Raw genomic sequence first — 21434 nt, forward strand, 5'->3', positions numbered from 1 at the left:
TTCAGTGTGCAACATTGTTCACAAACTTTTAATGGTAACGTGGGGGGTTGTTTTGGAAGCCTCCTGTGATGCGGCGCAGACACTGCTAAAAGTGTTTTTTGTGAGGGTCACCCTGCTGATCAATCAGAGAGAAGTAATGATTTTTGCTTCATTGGTAAGTTTCTTTTTTAGTTATTATTTGATAACCCGGACAACCTGCAGGAGTGCGCAGAGCGTGTGGAGCTTAACAAGCAAAGTAAAGCAGTTTTGTAGCCGATGATGAAACCAACTAAAACCGTCCAAACAGTGTTGTTGTTTAAACCTGTAAGCTGTGATTCCTCTCTGGATATCAGACATTTTAATCAAAGAATCCTTTGAACAACATTGTTCTTTCATTTCGTAGCTAAATTGCTCTTTTACGCTGCAAGTTGCTAAGTTTTATTACTGATCTTTACAGTTCCTTCTTTATTGGCATGGTGTATCTGCCTCTTGCTGCCACCCTATACGAATGTTTTGACTGATAACTCCATTAACAGTAGCGGTGCAGGATCAGGGTCTCTGTGGGCCCCTTCTGAAGTGCTGATCATGCTGCTTGTTTAGGTTGCGGTCGTACAATCCAGTGGAAAAAGCATCCTCCGCCATCCCTCCAGCTCTTGGGTCAGGCTTTGACTTCATTTTAGCTGTTGAGATTCAGCCGACAGACGTCTCCTCTGGGGAGCTGACATCATTAGAGCAGAGAGCAGATCTTTGCTCCTCTTCAGCTACAGCTAGGCAAAGAGAGAGATAAAGAAAGAGAGAAGGATATATGTAGACGAAGAATGAAGAGTGGGGTTTAAGCAATGCAAGGTCAAGATCGCGGCACTATTATCCTGGCGGTGCTATGCCCTTAGAGGGCACAGCCCCTGACTACTCTGCCCGCCAAGGTCGCCTGGGCCACTCCTCAAGACAGTTAGCCTCCAAATATCTCCTGTCATTTCCACAGTCACTGCTCTCCTCCCTCTCACTTTGCCAGGTAGTTCATATGCAGTAAGCCCTTTCCATGCTTTCGACACACAATTTTCGACACACCTCAGTGTTTGTATGTACAGTGTATTTTACAATGTGTTACTGCCATCAAGTGGTGCTTTAAAAGTGCCTCATGCACAAGCACGTACTGTTGCCATCGCGCACACACACACACACAAGCGCCCAAACAAAAACCCTTGTGCATGAAGAAGGCGGAAGCGACACATTGTGTTTTCTTGGGTGCTGGAAGTGGCAGAGTGTCAGTCCGGATAATGTAACATATGAGTGTGCGCTGCTGGAAGTGGAGGCATGGCAGGCACAAACAGAGCAAAACACAACAGTGAGACAGCTAGTTGTGAATATGGGTCATCATTGGTTTGCTTCGTAATGTACGATGCAAACATATTAGGGCAGACAGCGCTGTACTAAAGTGAATGTGGGAGGTGTTTAAGGTGACTGTTTGCCTTGGAGTTTGACATCCAAAAAGATTAGGTAACAAAAAACTGTTCAGAATGTAATTGAAGCTCAACGTAAGATGCTAAAAATAAAGCACCCAAGGTCATTCAAATCAGACTCCTCGTGTACTATATAAAAACAAGGCTCCTGTTGTTGCCAAATGTTCACTCAGAAACAGATTATCCATGCAGACCCAAACAATTTTTTGATATGATCACAATTAAGAGAACCCATGCCATTAGAAATGTTTATTTAAATTCACGCTCTGCTAAAAGCATTTAACATGATTTTACGTGTAAATTCACTCTAATAGCACAAAAATATTTAGGTATAATGTCCCTTGGTTTTAGAATTCTTACCCCACATTTCATATAACTGCTGTGTCCCTGATTCCCTTCTGGCTGAAGACCTCTGTTGCTTTGTAATAGCACGATTTTGCCAAAACTGATAATAGTGTCAGGAATTGTGAGCTTTTTCATTAGAGATTAAGTCACATTAAGTCCTACACTTTAAAGTGGGAAAGATTTGCACTCAGATTTAGTTTATCCCCTCGACTGTTCCATGTGTTCCCAGTCATGGGGGGGGAGGATATGGGACATGGCTTCATTGGCCTTGCCAATTAGAATGCACAGTGAATCCCCCTGTAAGCTTATTAAATCACTGTTATCCCTATTAACACAATGGACATGATCCTCTTCTTCCAACTGCATCCTAATTGTATGTCGTGTACAATGTGAGAAGCAGCGCCTGTCAGATCATCTAATGTTGTGATTATGCTTTCTCTCTCTCACACTCACACACACACACACACACACACACACAAACACACACACACCATATACAAGTACTTGCGGACAGGCATTTGCAGACAGCAAGGCTGAAATCCCAGCACATGTCAGCATTTTGAAGGATCATATAGATGCAAATGTAGCCATGTAATTGCACGAACACTAGATCTACGCTCTGGATGTTGTCAAGTCAGTCAATGATTACATCTGCTTTTCATCTTCGTTTTTCTTCTTTTCTTTTCTTTCTTTCTGTCTAAGACCTGATTTCCATACCAATCCAAAGCTATACTATCCTCTCATCTCATCAGCTCTCCCGCTTTCCCCCTCCTCGATCTCCTGCATCTTCTGGTCCATGCAGGAATGAAGGGTTTGACAGCAGTGAGGCAGATGTCAGAGAATGACAAGGAGAAGGCCTCCTGCGTAGTTTCTTCTTTTCCTTCCTCCCCGCCCCTCTTTACACTTGAAGATTGCTTCCTCAGATGCCCAGGCTCTACCTTCACACAATTGCAGCTAACTCTTCCAAGATACGCACACACGCCTATTAGTGTGCGTGTCCCCGTTTTGTGAGGGACTTTGTTAAACTTGTCATTAGTGTCATAGAACATGGTGGGAAAAGGAGGATCATGTTCCCATACTAACATTTGTTCATGCTTACACACAACAGTCTTCACTCCCTTCTGATTTCTTTATTTTTTGTAAAGATCTGATACTTAATTATTACATATCTTCACATTTAACATAAAACAAAGGCAATCTGAGTAAAAACAAAATACAGCTTTAAATTATATTTTTATATATTGAGACATATACCTGAAACTACTTCTACACGCACTGCACATAGACAGATACTGCATATACTGTATGTACCAACATTCGAGAATATACAGGCACACACAGGAATAGTGTTTAACCATGTACAGCATGGACATGGGGTGGATGTGGGTCAGTGGGTAGAGCAGTTGTCCACCAATTGCACAGTTAATGTTTGATCTCCCGCTCTCTCTCTCATATGTTAAACTATCCTTGGGCAAGTTACTAAACTCCCAGTTGCCCCCAGTGCGTGAGGCCAGATGCATGGTGTGTGTGTGTGTGTGTGTGTGTGTGTGTGTGTGTGTGTGTGTGTGTGTGTGTGTGTGTGTGTGTGTGTGTGTGTGTGTGTGTGTGTGTGTGTGTGTGTGTGTGTGTGTGTGTGTGTGTGTAAATGGGTGAATGAGAGACAACTTTGTAAAGCGCTCTGGGTAGTGATAAGGTTGGAAAGGGCTATATAAGTGCAGACCATTTACATACATTGTAACATTCCAGCTCCAGTATGCTGGTACTGGTTTTGGACACACACTTCGACTCTCCTGCCTCTTCTCCCCCCTCCTTCATCCAACACATAACACTTTCTCCGAAATTCATTGGCAGTGTGTGCTGTGCAGGCACGAGATAACGACCCAGAAGTTTTCCAAGGGCAGGACGAGTGCTCAGACATCAGAGGGAAGCCGCATCGAGCCGAAGCTGATTCATTACATGTGTTGCATCTGCCTCCTATTAAAAAGCCCAGAGCACTCCGGCTGTCTATGCCGGTCTCTCACTCTCTGACTGCAAACTACCTCCTGACTCCACGCCTAGACTTCATCACTCTCTCAAAACCTCCCTCTTTCTGTCTCTTTGCTCTAAGCTCTCCCCTTCCTGTGATGACATGCCTCAGCTTACAGATTAGCTATAGCGTACAGCTTGAGAGTGTGTTAGTTAAATCAATATACGAATGTATCACAGGCCGATACGGGTATTTTATGAGGAAAAATGCACACACATGTAAAATTGTGCTTATAGACAGTTGTCCCATTCTGTCCCAGAAAAGTCTAAAACTTAAAGGAATAATCTTTATGTTACGTGACTGTTTTGTTTACCTGTTACTGCCTCTCTTTAACACACTTTACACACTTTAGAATTTACCCACAACACAATTAAATGGTAACTAATTGCTGCCAAAACACACAGCTCCCATTCTAACACTCTCCAAAGTTCAGCCAAAACATATAAAACTTCAACAGTCCCTCTGAGCTAAATCAAGTTGGAATCCTTCAAAGTTAGAGTGTATTTAAGACAAATCTTTGTGTTTCTCTTTGTGCTCCCTGAACTGCGGTGGAGGGATATCTGCTATCGGCTCAGTAACTGTGTGTGGTACAAACATTTCTGTATTATTTCACATTTCTGGATTCCGGATCTGCTAATGGTAATGGAGTCACAATGGCCTTTTTGCAACAACATCTTACGTCTTTGCACTTAACACGCTTGTCAGCTGCTTGCTGCATCCTCTTCAGACTTTTTGTCCCAGAAAATCTGCGTTTGTCCTCTAAGAAATACTGTCACTGTCTCTAATGTGTATTGATGTTCATTATGACCCCTACTTTTCAGGATCTCAGGGGGAAAAGGTTGTGGACCAGTTTCGCTTGTCGCCAAATCTCTCTTCAGTCATTGGAAAAATACAAACTGTGTTTCAAGTCGTATATTTGAATGGAGTCTGGTTAACAGCAGCTGAAACACTGAGCAACTGAGAAGTCCCACAGGCTCAGACACAATGAAATTTGATGAACTGCGTTTATTAGGACAGACAGTAGTAGCTAATAAGAATAAAACCAGCTTCAAAAACCTTTAACCATTTCTTTAAGATGGATCTTTTGTATTCACTAGAATTTGTATTGTTTGCCACATGAAAGGCAAAATATAGACTGTGACATCATCAGTCTGGTAAAGTGGTCATTTTTCACTTTATTGTTTCATAGTGAGCCAAAGCTTGTCTTGTTTTTCAGTTGCTGTTGGTCACTAAGAAGTAACACACTGGTAAGCACTAAAAGGAATAGCCTATTGATTAGGAAACGTGGCACGATTTAACTCAGACATTTCATTAGAGAGCCATTTCCTACCTGATTGAAGAACACAAAAAGTCAGACCGACTCTAACTTTCAGACTGTTCTTCATCAGGCTTTTTTTTTTTTTTTTTTAATCAGTTGCTCATTTCCTTTACCCCACAATCTCATCTTCAATGTTTTAATTATGTTGTGGTGAATGATAGCTAGTTTTAAGGTGTGTGTGCGTGTGTGTGTGTGTGTGTGTGTGTGTGTGTGTGTGTTTGACTTGTTAAAAGGGGCCTTTTTGCAGCACGGACGTCAGCTCCAGCTGATAATTATTTCAGATTACATTAGAGGAAATTAAACATTCCTTAAAGTATGTGTGAGGGTGACAAAGTTATCAAGCGTAGTCACAGGAGAGAGTGTGAATGTTGCACTTCCAAAAATGTAATTTTTTCGACTGTTAATAAGATCATTTTCAAGTGTTAAAAAATAATTAATAGTGTTAAAGCAGTTGAACAGAACTGCAGTCTTCAGTACATGAATCAGTGTTAAACAGTGGTCAACGAGGAAAATAACTGGTGATCATCGTCATACAGTATATTTATCATTTAAACAAAGATTTTTTTTTTTTTTCAAATTTCAGTTTGGATGGGCTGGAATCTAGCATTATATTGGAACAGTCCTCAGAAATTACAGTCATAATAATTTTCGAATCAACCTTGCCAGATTTTTTTTTATTACCTGACCTACTTCTGAATGTGCTTTGCATTTATAGAGAGCAATGTTTTTTTTGGCCAACTTTTAAGTCCAGATTCTGAAAACCTGTGTGTAGTCAGACATTCTGTCATTTCGACATCTGTCTGGACCGATGATCCGTCCCACCAACAGACCCTTATCAGCTGATAAGAATGTTTACGCCAGTCTTATCTCTGTCCATTTAAGGGTTGTGGAGTTGAGAGTCATAACTGATAAATCCTTCCACATTAAACTGTAGCAGAATCTTTGATTGATGCAGGATACTTGCAGTTAGTATTGTCATGGTGTTGAGAATTGCAACACACTTTGAACCTCATCCAGGAAGCACATTTTATCTCATCCTTTCAGATATCCAAAAGATAGATTCAATAATTTGATTAAAATATTGCTATGGTCAGAAAACAAAATGAGTTTTAATACTTTAGTTACAGCTGCTTGGTAATTTATGTTACAGTGACCCATTGTGACTGAGGGAAGTTCTGCATAAAGCTTATTAGCATCACTGTTGGAGGCAACATCAGTGGCGCTTCTTTTTATATAGTTTTGGTTTTGTATTAGCAGACATGGATATGGAGGAGGGAGGTTGTGACATTGTATGATATTCATTATGCCAGATCATAGTTTTTCGGTTAGAAATTAACATAGCAATCGAGTGAAGTTATGGAATTGCATGTTTTAGTTCAGTTTGTGTTATAGTATTTAGGCTAAGCTCTCAGGTTGTGCAACACCGATGTAGCAGTCAGCAATATACATATCTATTTTGTCTGTTTTCCTGTGCCTCCACATTACCTTGAAAATTCTCTTGGTGGTTGAAAGGTCTGCTGTGATAATTACCGCGCTGAGAGGTGCAGCAGCACGCACATGAAAATGAATGAATAACTCATTCTCTCTTTTACTCTCCAAAAGGTTTGCTGACCACTAAGTGCAAATGTGGCCTTTCCAGTAGCATGCACCACAACCTGAAGTTATTTTACTGTAACTCTGAGTGCAACCTCTTTTTTGAAAGGCAAAGTAAACTTTGACTTGCAAATAATCATGTGGAGTTAAAAAAGAATTATAGTACAACCTCCAAAGCGAGCGGCATTTGAATTTTTCTTGTTAGCATGCATAAATCTTTTGTAAAATGCACTCACTTCTTTCAACACTAATAGTGTACACAGAAATCAAAGCTGTGCGTTTTTTGCCGATATGCATAATGTTGGCTCCAGCAATAAAGAGCAAAACACAGATTTGCAGCATTGCTCCCTTGCTTTCCTTCCAATAACATCATTAGCATTTTGACATCATCGGCCTAATTGTTGTTGGTAGCTCTGAGAAATGCTTGCCTTGGAGTGGTGTGAAGTAAAGTCAGTGGGGAGAGGAGGGGGCGACGTGCTTTAAGGCCTTGTGCTTATCAGTGCAAGGCAGATACTGTTGCTATGGTCGTGGATCACAGGTGAGTGTGTCTGTGGTTGTGTGTGTGTGTGTGTGTGTGTGTGTGTGTGTGTGTGTGTGTGTGTGTGTGTGTGTGTGTGTGTGTGTTTGTGTTTGTGTTGGTTTTGGTTGTCAGTGAACCCCCGGGACAGGTGCTGAGGGATGGGTTCATATTTGGAAGCAGTTGCACCCCCTCCCCCCTTTCTTCTCTCTTGCCTTGTTCTCTCACTCCCCCAGGAGGCATATGGTGAGAGTGATTGGAGAGACCTAGGGCCCACGGGGAATGCTCCTCTCCCCAGTTCATCTGTTCCAGACGGAGCCCTGTGGGACATTCGGGCTCTCCTGAGGTCTATGTTGGCTGGGATTCAGACTACTTTGACTGCTTTGTTACAGTGTTGGCCAGTCACGGTGGCCACCCCAGTTAGCTTCACACTGTACAGCATTGTACTGTGCTATTTTGTACACAGGACACATGCTGACAGACCCTCTAATTTGTTTTCTCTGTAGCAAGTGTTGCTTTTAATCTGCACTATCATCATTTCCTTAAAAAAGGCCATATTTTTGCAATTTCACGGGATCTTGTACCAGCTTACAATTGCTATATAGTTTTAAATGCACTAGGAGAGAGTTATGGGGCATTTTAGGTCTTGTATAATATGTGTACCCCTTTTTATATGGTCATTTATTATAAGGCGAGCTCTATGAATAATGTATGATTAAGAGGCCTAATGGATACATTGGGACTCGTCAAAATAAAAGCAAAAATCCATTTGCTCTCCCTGTAGTAAATCCACTTGCTTGTCCTTGGGCTAATTTTCAACTTGGGACTTGGTGGGGGAGTGAGTGCATGTCTTGATAGCAGTTTCAAAAGAGGGAGGTGTTGGTTGTGCTGTAAAATGAGAGAGTGAGAAGCAGGAGGAGTAGGAAAAGTGAAATGAGACATGGATAAGGAACAAAGCCAGGAACACGTCTTTCTCTTGGTGCATCCCTCCTTCATCTCACGCTTTCTGTGACTCTCTCTTTCTCTCCTTCTCTCTCTCCAGTGTCTGTTTCTCACCATCCTATAGCTCCTTCCCCTGCCTCCGAGCAGCTGCCACTTCTGAGCCTGAAGAAAATGAAGGCAGATGAATCAATTTGGCCTGTGGCCCTAAAGTGCACTTGTCTGCACCCCAGCTTGGGTGGGGGGGATAATGAGCCGATAGATTGAGCCGATGCCGAAGCCCGGCACTGAGTGCTGAGGTGCCTCCACCCAACGCACCACCAGGCCCTCCTCACATACACACATACATGCACACAACACTGATGCCTCCCTGAGCAGCGGTAGCAGCCTGTCGCTGGGTTAATGGGGGTGAGGGTCCTTTGCGCAGGACACTTTTCAGAACAAATTAGAGGAAGGATGTGTATCCATCCTCTTCATCTCTCCTTTCCCTGTATTGCCCCCTTGTCTTCTTCTCACTCGGTGTATAGGAAGGCCAAATTTAGAGCATGGTAGTATGTAGCAGAAGAGCATCAAGGCAGCTAGAAAGGAAGTAGCAAGCAGGGGCAAAGTCCAAGATCGTAGGGTAATGAGGATTGACACTGGGACAAGGTTGAGGCACAGCCTCCCTGAGCGCTGTTGACAGGTGACAGCAGGCTAGGGAGAGACGAGGCAGAGTGAGAGGAGCTGGAGCAAAGAGAAGAAAAACGAGGTCAGGACTAACAGCTTCTCTTACTCGAGGAGGAAATAGGTGGGGGACCGTGCAGCCATGCAGTGCCCCCCTAAAACCCTATGGAAGGTAAAGCAGAATGGAAGATCAAAGGAGCAGGACAAAAAAGTACCACCCGTCAACCTCTAGGCAGCTCCCTCCTGACAGGCTACAGATTGATCGAGACTGAAAGGAGAATGAGGAAGAGAGGAAGGAAAAGTTAGCCAACCCTAACATGAACTGAACCGCTGCTATCTCTGTCGATACTTTCGCTGGCCCTCTCTAATCAGGCAGGGCTTTGTGACTTCACCCAGGGTTAGTACAAATGAGCAGACCCAAGTCAGCAGTACTCAACTTGGGGAGAAATTAAGATGCTGGAGGGTCCTTTGAAGATAATTAAAGAGCACAGAGCGGCAGCCTCCAGAGAGGGACTGCAGACATGTTCAATACCGAGACTAATGGAGCTAATTTCTAGTACATTATTCATGTAAAACACAGGCTCTTACTTAGCTGTGTTTTTACTATGTCTCTTCTATCTGTCGTATTAAGTCATACTGTCCCCTCCCCACACACAGATTTATCACGTTCACTTGTTGTTGCAGCCTGATTAACCCTGCCCTGATATCGCATGAGTCAACCACCCAATATAAACAAACCTAATACACACACACACGCACACACACACACACACACACACACACACACAGATCTCAAAGTGTAACAGCCAGGTGGCCAAGACCTGTTCCCTTAGGGCTTTCCAAAGTGCATTTCAAAGGCATTAGCTCAAATGTAGTAGAAAGGCATAATAACCTTGAGCTATGTCACCGCTCACATCCAATCACATCTCAGTAGACACTATTAGCCCCACCCTGAAGCTTAAGGGACTAACTTGTCCCTTAACATTAATGAGTAGACAAAAAAGGAAAAACAACACATGAAAGCTGTACAGTTGGGAGCTTTGGGCCAATTAAACACCTCCCCAGAGAGAAAATTAGTCCCTGCCTTAATCACAGGCAGTCAGGGTTGCTAATCTTTTGTCAGAGTTGGTGAATTCCTGCCTAGATCAATTGCTCTCCTGTCCCGTTCAACAACGGCTCAGGGAACAGTCCTTGCATGCTGCATCATTAACCTAGGTGCCTAATTAGACACTGTGCTCTGATCAATAGCCAAGTTGATTGCTGACTGGGTAATGTAGCTGCAGGCCCCAGAGGAGACTGAAACACTATGGGCGCCTTCAGGAATTTGTTAGCAACACAGATGCTGGGTAAACAAAGTAATCAACTGCTGCACTTGACGGCGGCGTGACTCCGACTGTACCTCGATGCTCTGTCTCTGCCTCCATGCCTGCCTGCCGAGGAGGATTGCTCTCTTTGCAGTCTCCTTGAGAGAAGGAAATCATAAAAAGGCCACCATCTATTTTGAGATTCAAGGAGTGATTAGGCTGACAGCTAGTCGAGAGAGCGCGAGGCAGAAGGAGAGGCGGGTAGAGGTGGAAGTCAAACCTGATTAGGCCCACCTGCCAGGTTTCTCTTCCTTCCATCTCTGCACCCTGATTGCTTGGCGGCAGCTCCCTCCTCTACTCTCCCACTCTCACCCCACTCCACCCCCATCCTGTCACTGTTGACCTCAGCGCACTGCTAATGCCCCTTGGCCAATCAGCATGCATGCCCTGGCAGTGGCAGGGTAATTAAAAGGGAATTGTGTCTACTTGGCATGTGCACTGGTGGGCACAAGGGTAGACAAACACTCTCTCACTGCCGCTTTGCCTCCCTCCCTCTCTCCCAGCCAGGTGGTAGCGTGCAGGACCTGTCAGATTAGCTGATGACCCTTTTAATTCTAGCCCAGCCGGGGGCCATAATTGATATTTACTGGGAAAGGTTAATTGTAGCAGTGATCTGCTTAAATTACAGTGGAGATCAGGAGACCTGGGCCAGCCACCGTGCGCACCACCAGGGGAGCTGCTACACGCAAACTGCTAGTCAAATGGATTACACCCCACGGCCATTGCCACCGTACTCCGAGGTGGGATGGCAGCATGGGACATCGTGATTGGCCGGTGCTGCACCGGCACAGAGTCTTCCTTGCTGAGCTTGCCAACTTCCCATCTGGTTGGGAATTTGGATGGAAGCCAACTGTGGATCTTGATGGCCTGCAATAAAATAAGCCATCCATGTTGGCGTTAGGGTTACCACGATGTGGCTCAGTGCACATGCTGGCGTTTGTCCATTTAAGCTGCTAAAAGCAGATTTCTTTTTTATTTTTAGATCCTTTTAATGAATTTGACCAGAAAAACTGAAATAAATAAAGTTTTGCTAAAGTTTGTTGAGCATTGTCTATGCATAATTGATAGTAGACCTCTTTCATTTTTTATTTACCTCAGTTATTTTTGGCAGCGTTAACTAATGAACCTGCTGACTTGTGGATCCTAAATTCTTACTATAATTGTAGACTATTAGTTTTTTAATATTACATTTACATTAATGAAGAGCACATAGTACAAACCTCTGAAAGCATCAAACTAATGCTTTGAATTTCTGTGTTTATGCCATGTGTGAACTAATAATTGTATGTGCAAAGTGTTATAACTAAGAAATGACTGGCTTGCCTCATTAAGGTAATGCGGACGACTATAAATATGTAGAATGGATGAATAATTTATGGTCACAAAAGATAAACCTGAATTTACATTAATGTTCTCTGTGTGTACACACTTACAGATACTACATTCCTTTCTGACTTAGACTGTATATACAGATGGACGAGTAACACAGCTCCAAAAAGTGAAGCTACGCAAAGTTAATTGCCCCTTGTGTCTGCCTGCAGTACAAGCGTTAATCCCGCCTATTTAATGTCAGTGAATGGGAGGTGAACAAGGTTTTAAATTAAAAGTAAAAATCAAGTAAACGTTCCCTAAAGGTGGTTTCTGTCATGTCGGTGCATATTATGACTTTATTTGGTTACAATATATATGAATATATGTGAATATATATAAATCGTGATAAATATGATGGACAGCTTTGATTGACAGTCTGACGGCTCAGCGGAGCAGAGACAGGAGAGGTAGCCTTAAGTATTATACTTTCTTCTTAAATGTAAATAAACATATGTGCAGGGGCGGCTGTAGCTCAGTTGGTAAAGGCAGTTGTCCACCACAGGGTCAGTGGTTCGATCCCCGATCCTGGCTATATGTCGAAGTGTCTCTGGGCAAGACACTGAACCCCTAACAGCCCAGTCCCATCCCCAGCTGTGCAGTGCTGGTCCAAGCCCGGTAGAAATTGGGGAGGGTTGCGTCAGGAAGGGCATCCGGCGTAAAAACTGTGCCAAATCAACATGCGAACAGTGATCCGCTGTGGTGACCTTGAACTCACAGGATAAGCCAAAAGGATGAAAAAGGAAAAAACAACAACATTAAAGCCAACATTAAAGTAATGTCAAACTGCTGTTGAGACAAAAGGCAGAAGGGCAGAAGTTGCTAACAGCTAACTGCAGTCTGATGAATGAATGAAGCAACAGGTGCTACCATCAGCCAATACTAACTGTAACCAAACTTAGCAATAGTGTCTTGTTTTTAAGTTTATTTAAATGCGAGGACCGAGTCCAGCGCGTTGGCGCCAAATCCCCTTGACGCCACTGCGCAGAATCTTGCTGCATAACCGCAATATGGCAGCTCCTGCAACCGTGGATCAGTGGCTTCAACTTTGTATGGTGGCAGGAGGCGGGGACGCATCGTCCATCTTTATATATGCTGTCTGGTGTGACACCAGTGGGTCAAGGTTTAGGGTTGCAGGTGTTTTTGCTACAGCCACTTCTGCTTTACATTTATCCAAATCACAAACTGACACTGAGCTGTAGCACACCGCATGAACTCTGTGTTTGACTCACTTTAAGAATAGAAGCACCATGGCTCATTGAAAGTCTGTTGAAGCCATTGTACTTGTTATATTGTTAAGCACAGCTGCCTAACTTGTGGAGTTGGCGATAGATCGCAGTGAGTGATGGGGAAATAAAAGGACATCTGGAGCTTGAAATGATGTTGTCCTACTGATGGTTTTTATTTAGTTTATGGTTCTTTTCTTTTTTTTTTCTTTTTTTTTTTTTTTTTGTTTGGCCCTCAGTGAATCTGTCAGGTTTAAAGATTTGTAATATGTTTGCAATAATAACTTGAAAATGCTCATCAACTCATCTGCTGCTCGTGTTAACAAGAAGCAAAGTGAATTACCTACTTAAAAATTCCAGTACCGTACCCATTTTAAATTGTGGTTCATTTTGATAAAGCATGAAATCAATCACATCACAATTTATATCATTCTTGGTTTTATTAAAAGTTTGTTTATATTACAACCTGTTACATAGGCCAGTGTGTGCTAATAAATGTCACATACATTTTCAGATTACATACTGTCCATGAATAATACAAAGCATAATAAAGCTAACATAAAATTGTTAACCTCTGAGTGGATTTATAGCCGCTGAATGCATCAAGTAAGGGGAGTTTTGTTACATATTTATATATATATTCCCTTCCCATTTACTGTGCAATAATAATGTCACTTTGACAAAAAGGATTGCAAACATTATGTTCACTGATATCATGAAGAACATTTAGCTCTAGGCAAGGTGGTTTTAAAGGCAAAAATTTTACAAACATTAAATAAAACTATGTTGCTGTGTAAAAAAAAAAAGGTTCACAGACATGTACTTACAAAATGATAGTAGGGAGGTATATTAATATATAACAGTTTTAATCTTCTTCCTTACAATTTTTTAAAAGTATCACTCTGTGGTGATTTACAGTTATATCAGAGCGGCTTTTAGGATTATATTTTACGCCTCTCACATGTATGAAAAGTAACCATAAATCACTGCCTCTCAGGATAAATTGCTTCGTTGTGAACATAGTGGTTTAGTTCACGAGGTTAGAACATGGTTTGAAGACCCCTTCTCTTTTTCTTGTGCCTCCTGCAGATCAAGCCTTTGGTACTACGTCCGGTCAAAGTCAGCGAGGATGACACCATGCAGGAGCACAGCCGACCGAACAGGAGCAACTCCAAAGAACAGCTCAGCGAGGTGAGACCTTGGCTGAGACCTTTACTCTTTTCATTGCCCTGCTACAGAGAGCCAGGCTATCCACTTTCACACACCAATACAGGGGAACCCGAGGTGGGATATAGAGAGAACGCAGACGACAGCAACACTGAGGCGAAGATCAGAGGGCAGCTGGTGCAGTAGCTCCTGCTGCTTCCAGCTTTAACCTCATAAATCCCCTGTGCCCTGGTTGACTCGCAGCACATAGACAGGAAATGATTAGACCAGTCGCACAGCATCACCTAGTTGGCCTGGTATTATTTAAAGCATGGCACAGTTAAATGCAAGCACGACCTAACACGGCTCAGCCAGGTGTGGGCTGACCTCGCCGACCCCAGAATGCAACGAGTTAAGGAAACTGTTCCAATTATCGCTGCGCTGGCATCCATATGCCAACTCGTTTAGAGGATGTGTAGGTGGCAAAGTAAAATTGAGGCCAGGCATTGGCTCACCATGAGGGATGAAATAATGTAATTTTGATATAGGGGAAGTAATGAGAATTTATGCAAAATCCCAAGCGGCTCATTTTAAATGAATGTAGAAAATATGCTTCCTAACTAATGCCTGTCAAGCAGGCCTTCCAAACCTAACTAAATTCAATCAGGCTGTTTATTTAGCTGACAAAAGCAGGAGGGAAAAGACAGTGAAGGAAGAGGAAGGAAAATATGCAGCTTCCTTTTTCAGCAGGGGTTAAATTATGGAAGGAAAAAGATTTTAATGAACTTATTAAGTTCATTGTTTCAACCATTCCAACTGAAAATGTAGCCTTATGGAATACAAAAAAGAAACATCATCCAGCCTAATTTTTCCCATCTTCATCCTGTTTTTTTTTCTAAGCCTCGCTGCTCTGTTGCTCTCGTGCGCTGTCCCCCCGCTTCCCCTCACAGTGTTTCTCTTGAATTTGTGTAAAAGGCTGTCTTTTAATGAAAAAGTCAGGAGGAAGAGGCGGGCTTGTCAGATAAAAGACCGACGCCGGTTGACAGCTCTGACAGGGATCTACGACAAGAACTGAGAGGGAAGGGGGGGGCCATGGATAAGGGGGATGGTGGTAGAGTGAGGGTGGAAGTGGTGGGGGTGGTGGTTGTTGCGGTGATAGCGGTTGGGGTGGGGGGCACTGTTGAAAATTGCACGCTGTAATTGCCGACGATGTTAGATGTGGCATGTCTCTCTAATCTGCTGCCAAATAAATGGTGCACAGATGCTGATCGTTGTAGCCACGCCATCCGTATCTATCCATCTCTCCCCCTCTGCCTGTCTCTACCTGTGGGTATGTGTTTCTGTCCTTCTCTTTGCTGCCAGTTGCCTTCCACCCAGTGGAGGCCTGCATATGACACTCACAGTGGCATTCTTCCCCAGCACTGTCTCCCCTATATTTCTTATTTATTCCAGCTCCATGAAATCTCCACCACCGCACCCAGAGCACTGCTAATTTTCGTAAAATACGCTCCACCACATCAAAGTGGCTCCCAGCTTTAAGAGCTCTTAACTAATGATGCCGCGTCGACAACGGGTAAAATGGATTTCTCTTGTCTTACCGCCAAAGGAAATAGAGACAAATGCGAGATGCGGACGCGCCTCCCTGCCCGCCTGTAAAAACAGTCATGCATCAATTTAGGAGCAGGGGGTGAAAAAAATTGCAGGAGATGCTGTTTGCTCATTGCCATGGTTGAGTCTTTATCTGTTTATTTTGACTAGGTAATTGTGCCTGCAGTGCAGCGGGGCCCCGGCACTAAGCCACACAGGGATTAGGGAAATGTGAGTTGTTGGTGGGGGTGGGTACCACTGCATCTGTGTCCTGCAGAGGTAAGGGCGGCAGTTGTAGTGCTGTCAGGGTCTCTAACACCCTCCTTTATGCATCCACACCCACACACATACAGTACACCCGCCCACCTACCCAATATTCCTGCCACAGAGGGCACACACGTTTGCCACCCTTTCCTCATCATGCTCCAACAAGCTCTGATTGGCCCACCTCTCTGCCTCCCCTGCAACGACAAAAACCAATAGTCTGGTTTGGGAGAAGATGGACTGGATCCTCCCCTCTTGTCGCCATTTTTTAGTTTTTTCTTTCTTTTTTTTTGTGAGGAGAGTGGAGGAGGGGGCATGGAAATGGGTAGAGGATTAGGGGGCGGATTTAGCAACATTTCTCTTCTCCGGGGCTGTTTAGTTAACCCTTAAATGCCGCTGGCATCCGCCTCATCCCGTTCACCACCAACCACCATAACCACCACACACACACACACACACCGAGTTGTCCTCCTCCCTCCCCCACACTCCCTCTCTGGGGCGGGTTCTTAAATCCTTTTGAAGTCCTAAGCGCTGCAGAAATCCATTGAGAGCCATGTATAATGGCTTTTAAGAGAGAGTGTTTAGCTGTATGCCGACCCTATGGCTTATGAACCGCTGGCGTTTTAATGGATCCCCCTTTCCCTCCCCTCTTTTCCTCCCTTCACCAGCACTAAATCCAATGGATTGTCCCTCATTATCATTTAAATAAGCCTCTCTTTCTACTCAGAATGCTCCAAGTTGAATGAACTCTACATAGTAAGGCTAATTCCAAATGGCCTTGGCCTCCCACCACCTATGCACACATGCACCCACACACACACACACACACACACACAATAACACATTCAAGCGCACACACATTTAAGTGCACAGACAACAGACCACATTCTAACTGGAACACACTTTTGGCCCTTTTGTATCCACAGATTTTGCCTTCTGTGCAGTTCTTCCTCCCCACTTCTCTTGCCTTCTCTCTGGCTGCAGTAGCAAAGGGAGCAGAGGGTTTGAACAGAGTGGGAATAGCCTTTTGATTCCTGCAGAGCCTGCTTTCCGGTTCACGGCGGGACTCCTCCCTAATCGTCACCACAGGAGCCGTCCTGCGAATCAGAGGAGCACACAGGCGTTGATGAGGGCTGAGGCCTAGAGCAGGTGTGGGAGTATGGATGAGGGCCATCGGGAGGGTGCAAAACAAGAGAGGCAGTGGTGGTGAAGGTGTGGGGGAGGTCATTTGGATTGAAGGTGGACCTATGGATGAAATTGGTCTAGCAGAAAAGTCCCCTCCAGAGATCAGGGGGGGAGGGAGAAATTGCCAATCTAGACAGAGGAATAAAAGCAGTGAAAAGTGGAAGTGGAGGGAGGGATTTGGAGATTGTTATTCGTGCTGGGCGCTGACAGACAGAGCCAGAGAACAGAACAAAACCAAGCCTTTTCGGTTTCTATCCTGCTCTTATTTAAAGGACTGCATTAGAAAACACAGGAGGAGTTTGATGGGTCCAAACACCTCAATAAATGCACAAAGAGACATTTATTCAGAGTACAAAACATAATGAAGAAGGCTTAGATTGGTTTCAAAATGCGACAGACACCATTTTAGAAAGGATCTCAAACAGACGAACAGGTTTGAATGTAGAGCAGTGTCTAAAGAGAAGAAAAAACATTTTTCCAGCTTGGATTGTTTTTTTTTACAGTAAATGTTTAATGGTGAACATCAAATGATTTATTTTGTCCATAGGTTACACTGCAAATGGAAATGGGATGTCTTTTATGTTTAGTGTATTTGAAGATTATGCATCATGCCACTTATCCTAAAATCCCTGTTGAAACTATTCTCATACAACACTTCATTCATTTTGAGTAAAAAGCAAATATTTGCAAAATCATAAAATATAATAAGACAAACATTTTTGAAATGCTGTAAGCTGTCACTCAATCCAACAGCAAAGTGTGTTTCATCATTTTATCTACTGATATATGAAGTTACATGTTTTTACATTTGTTTTCTCAATGTCAGATAGGAATCATGAAAGACCAGACCCAAGAAAATTCTTCGAGTCCTTGTGTATATGATGAGATGGGGTAGCCCCCCTTTATTGACAGAAAGGGTCTGTGTTGTATGTGGTTCATCTCTATGGCTCTATTGCATAAACACTATCTCAGGTCACACGTTATTTATAACATAAACGGTTCCACATGTTTAAACTGGGCTTAGGTTTTGAAAAAAAAATATAAGTCTCGAATGAATAAATTGGACATTGCTGTTTTTCTTATATATTTTTTTGCAAAACTCCTCAACCTCTGTAAAGTTGCACAGCATTGATGAGTGAATTTGAAATCATTTCTGTTAAGCTTTGGCTGAAGCTTGGAAAGATTGTCTTTCTGGAAAACAAATATTCTCCCTATTTGCAGTTCAATTTTGCCAACTGTATCCATATATTAATTTTACCCTCTACCTTCACAAGCCTTACAGGAGCTGCCGCAGAGGAGCATCACCGCAGCATGATGCTGTCACCACCATGCTTCACACTGTGGATGTTGTGCTTTGGATTATGTGGAGTGTTTGGTTTCCGCCAAACATAGCGTCCAGTCTGATGGTTAGAAACTCAATTTTGATCTTAAAACACCAAAGAACCTTCTTCGAATTGAGTCTTGCGCATGCTTTTTAAAAACTTAAGCCAATAATGTATGAGATTTTCTCCGCAACTGTTTCTCTTTTTGCCAATCTCCTATAAAGCTTTGACCAGTGATATTGTCTGTACAGTCGCTCCCCTCTCAGCTGCTGAAGCTTGTAACTCCTTCAGACGAGTCATATGTGTCTAGGTGGGCTCCCTCCCCAGTCTCTTTGTTGAATGGTCACAGTGTTTGAGAGCAGCTTGCTCTTGGCAGATTTATACTTGTGCGATATGCCTTCCATTTGTGAAACTCTACCACGAGGGATTTTATCGACTAGGAAGGGTTCTTGCACGCATCCCCTGACTTTTGCTTTTCAATAATCTTTTCACAGAGCTTGGAATGTTGTTTAGTCTTCATGGTGTAGATTGTGGCTGGAATACTGATTCACTAGTAACTGGACCTTCCAGAAACAAATGTATTTATACTGCAATCCTTAAAGTACATTCAGTGCACTCAGGTGCAGAAGGTACTCAGTTAGTTAAGCGGGGATCCATTTTAACTAACTTAACGACTGCTAAAACCATTTGGATGCATTAGTGATGATTCAGGTAAGTCGCTTTAAAGGGGGAAACTTTTGCACTCTTATGTAAATAATATAAATAATTTAGAGCGATCTGGTTTCTCATTATGACATGAAAGTCTTTTTTCTGTTGATCAGTGTAATACAGCAAAACTAAGTCAACCCGGAACAAAATAAAGGTGGAAATTTTGAAATACACTTCAAAACAACCAGAAGCATAAGTAATTTTATGTCAACAAAGATACATCATGCAGCCACCTTTCAAAGTAGGTGTCCCAGACTCATTCAAAGTAATGCACGTGGTGTGATGCATTACACTTTACCAAATAATTAAGATTATCCACAGTTTATTTTTATGACAAGTCAAAAAGAAAATCTCTCAGAAGGATATGAGTGATTGTTTTAACAGTGGATACTACTCAGTGGAGACTTGAATGTATGGGAGTGATGTGTGTGGGCGTGGGTTACATGGCAGGGTGGGTAAAAGGTTAACGTGAATATTGATATTAAAGCGGTGCTGCTTCATCATGTCTGTGTCAGCAAGTGAAACGCTCCTTAAAGGTCATCCCTGTTCTCCTCTCTCTCCCTACAGAGTTCCACTCACTCGCTGTCAGGCCGTGGCTACTCGGTAAGTGACATTTTCATGCTTCATAGCTTTACGGCAGAATTACAATCTCCAACGACCTGCTTTATGGCCCCAGCGCTCGACATTTTAATTATGTTAAATAGAGTAATGGAGAAATCATGATATTAGGAACATTAAATCTGCCTGACTGACTGCTTAAATTGCGGAAGGGTGTCCTGGGCTACCTTGGCGAAAAGAGCCTTGTTTTATTGGCATCGATCAGCAGCATTCACCACTGCTGCAATTTGGCTGTCAGAGTTTTATGTCTTCCTCTAGTGACTGTCAATGGAGGATCCTTTTGCTCATATATCTGACAATATACCTAAAAGCTTTTTAAAGGTCCCTGCATCTGTACAATAAAAACAATCACCAAATGCTTGTACGCTGAGACGTTCAGGAACACCCGTAGCAGTTAAACACGCCTTATGATTTGTCGGAACTACACATTAACAGGAGTCAGTGAGATCATAGAACATGTAGAGTGCTGTTCAAGGTAATTGTGATCGAGAGGAATATTTAGTGATGTGTTGGAAAACATCAGCCTAATCCTTTCAAACATACACTAGCTCAGAGATTGTCAGCGCGGGACTATTTTTATCCCATGAAAGCATCTGTTGCCTCACCCCAATGTGTTTTTGAACCATAAATTTGTGCTTTTCCCCTCCCATTGTTTCAATGATGTGTCTAGTCTCTGGGTGAAAGAGACAGCAGTCGTCCTTTATGTCCTTTGCTTAAAGGGGAACTCATAAGCTACTTTTAGCTGATGACTGGCATATGGTAGTTCTTATTGCAGCTTGGAAGCAATCATCCCGACAAACAAAACAACTATAAATGGTTTGTCATTGTTAATCTGCCTCAAAGGACTGCGTTAAAGCGCTGAACAAAGCTTAACTTCAAAAGACATTGATCTCTATGCAATCTTTTTTTTTTGTTGTTTTTTTTTTATTCTGTTTTAATAGAACATGTCACATTCCTATTCCCCAGCGGCCACATACTCACAGATGGATGAAAACAAACAAGACCTTCCAAAAAAGCTTGTGGAGCCCTTTGGCTTGAGCTGTCAGTTTGAGTCGGAAGGGAACGAGGCCTTCTCTTTATTTGAAAGGAGGAAGGAAAGAGTCAGAGAAAGCAAAAATGGAGGTGGAGGGGGCTTGGAGGTGGTATGGGGCGAGGGTATGGTGCAAGCAAAGAAAGGTCCAGTAACGAGGGCAGGAAGTTTCACGTCTGGCTCCCTTCTCTGGCTATCCGGTGGTGCTATCTGCAGCGTTTGTAGCCTCTGGCCACCTCCTGGGCGCTGAGCTCTGACTCTCAATCTGCTCTGCTGCCAGGCCTGCTTGATTTCTGGGGTCTCTTTATCTGTAAGTGCTTCAGGCTTTACAGTATGATGATTTCGAAGGGGCATGGGGTGTGAGGTCACGGGGGCTCCGGGGAGCTTCCAAGTCGAGGCTGAGTGGGTATGGGAGGAGGAGTAGGAGGAGGAAAAGGCCAGCGGCTGGATAGAGTGTTATGGCTGGAGGAAAAGGAAGACAGAGGTTATGTATGTGGGAGGAGGGCTGGTTGTAGGGTGGGGAAAGGGTTCCGAGGTGTCAATCAGACAGGCACAGAGGTGCATTCCGCGCCACCGGCCACCACTAGCATAGTCAGGGCTATCTGCTGGCTGGCTCCTGGCACTGATCACGATCTACTGCTCAGGCTCTCCACAAACAATCAAAAAATCAAGCTGGTAGATGGGGGCTGGTTATCTGTCACATGGCTCTAAGAGGTAGAAAAGGCAATCTCTCCTGACAGTTTGTTTTTCTGCCTCTGTGGGAGATAACACCTCCT

The 21434-nt window shown here is 43.3% G+C and overlaps 1 protein-coding gene across 12 annotated transcripts in view; it reads left to right on the plus strand.

Moving 5' to 3' along the window:
• Positions 1-21434, plus strand: part of fbrsl1 (fibrosin-like 1) — a 267834-nt gene that overhangs the window by 100398 nt on the left and 146002 nt on the right. For 11 of the 12 annotated variants that reach the window (XM_067519813.1, XM_067519814.1, XM_067519820.1 and 8 more), the window contains exons 3-4: positions 13888-13989; positions 19578-19613. In XM_067519813.1, coding sequence (XP_067375914.1) covers positions 13888-13989; positions 19578-19613 — 138 coding nt within the window. The remainder of the gene's footprint in view (positions 1-13887; positions 13990-19577; positions 19614-21434) is intronic. The other variant, XM_067519818.1, reaches the window with a different exon arrangement.

The sequence above is a fragment of the Channa argus genome, chromosome 11 (assembly GCF_033026475.1).
Source record: "Channa argus isolate prfri chromosome 11, Channa argus male v1.0, whole genome shotgun sequence".
NCBI classification, from domain to species: Eukaryota; Metazoa; Chordata; class Actinopteri; order Anabantiformes; family Channidae; genus Channa; species Channa argus.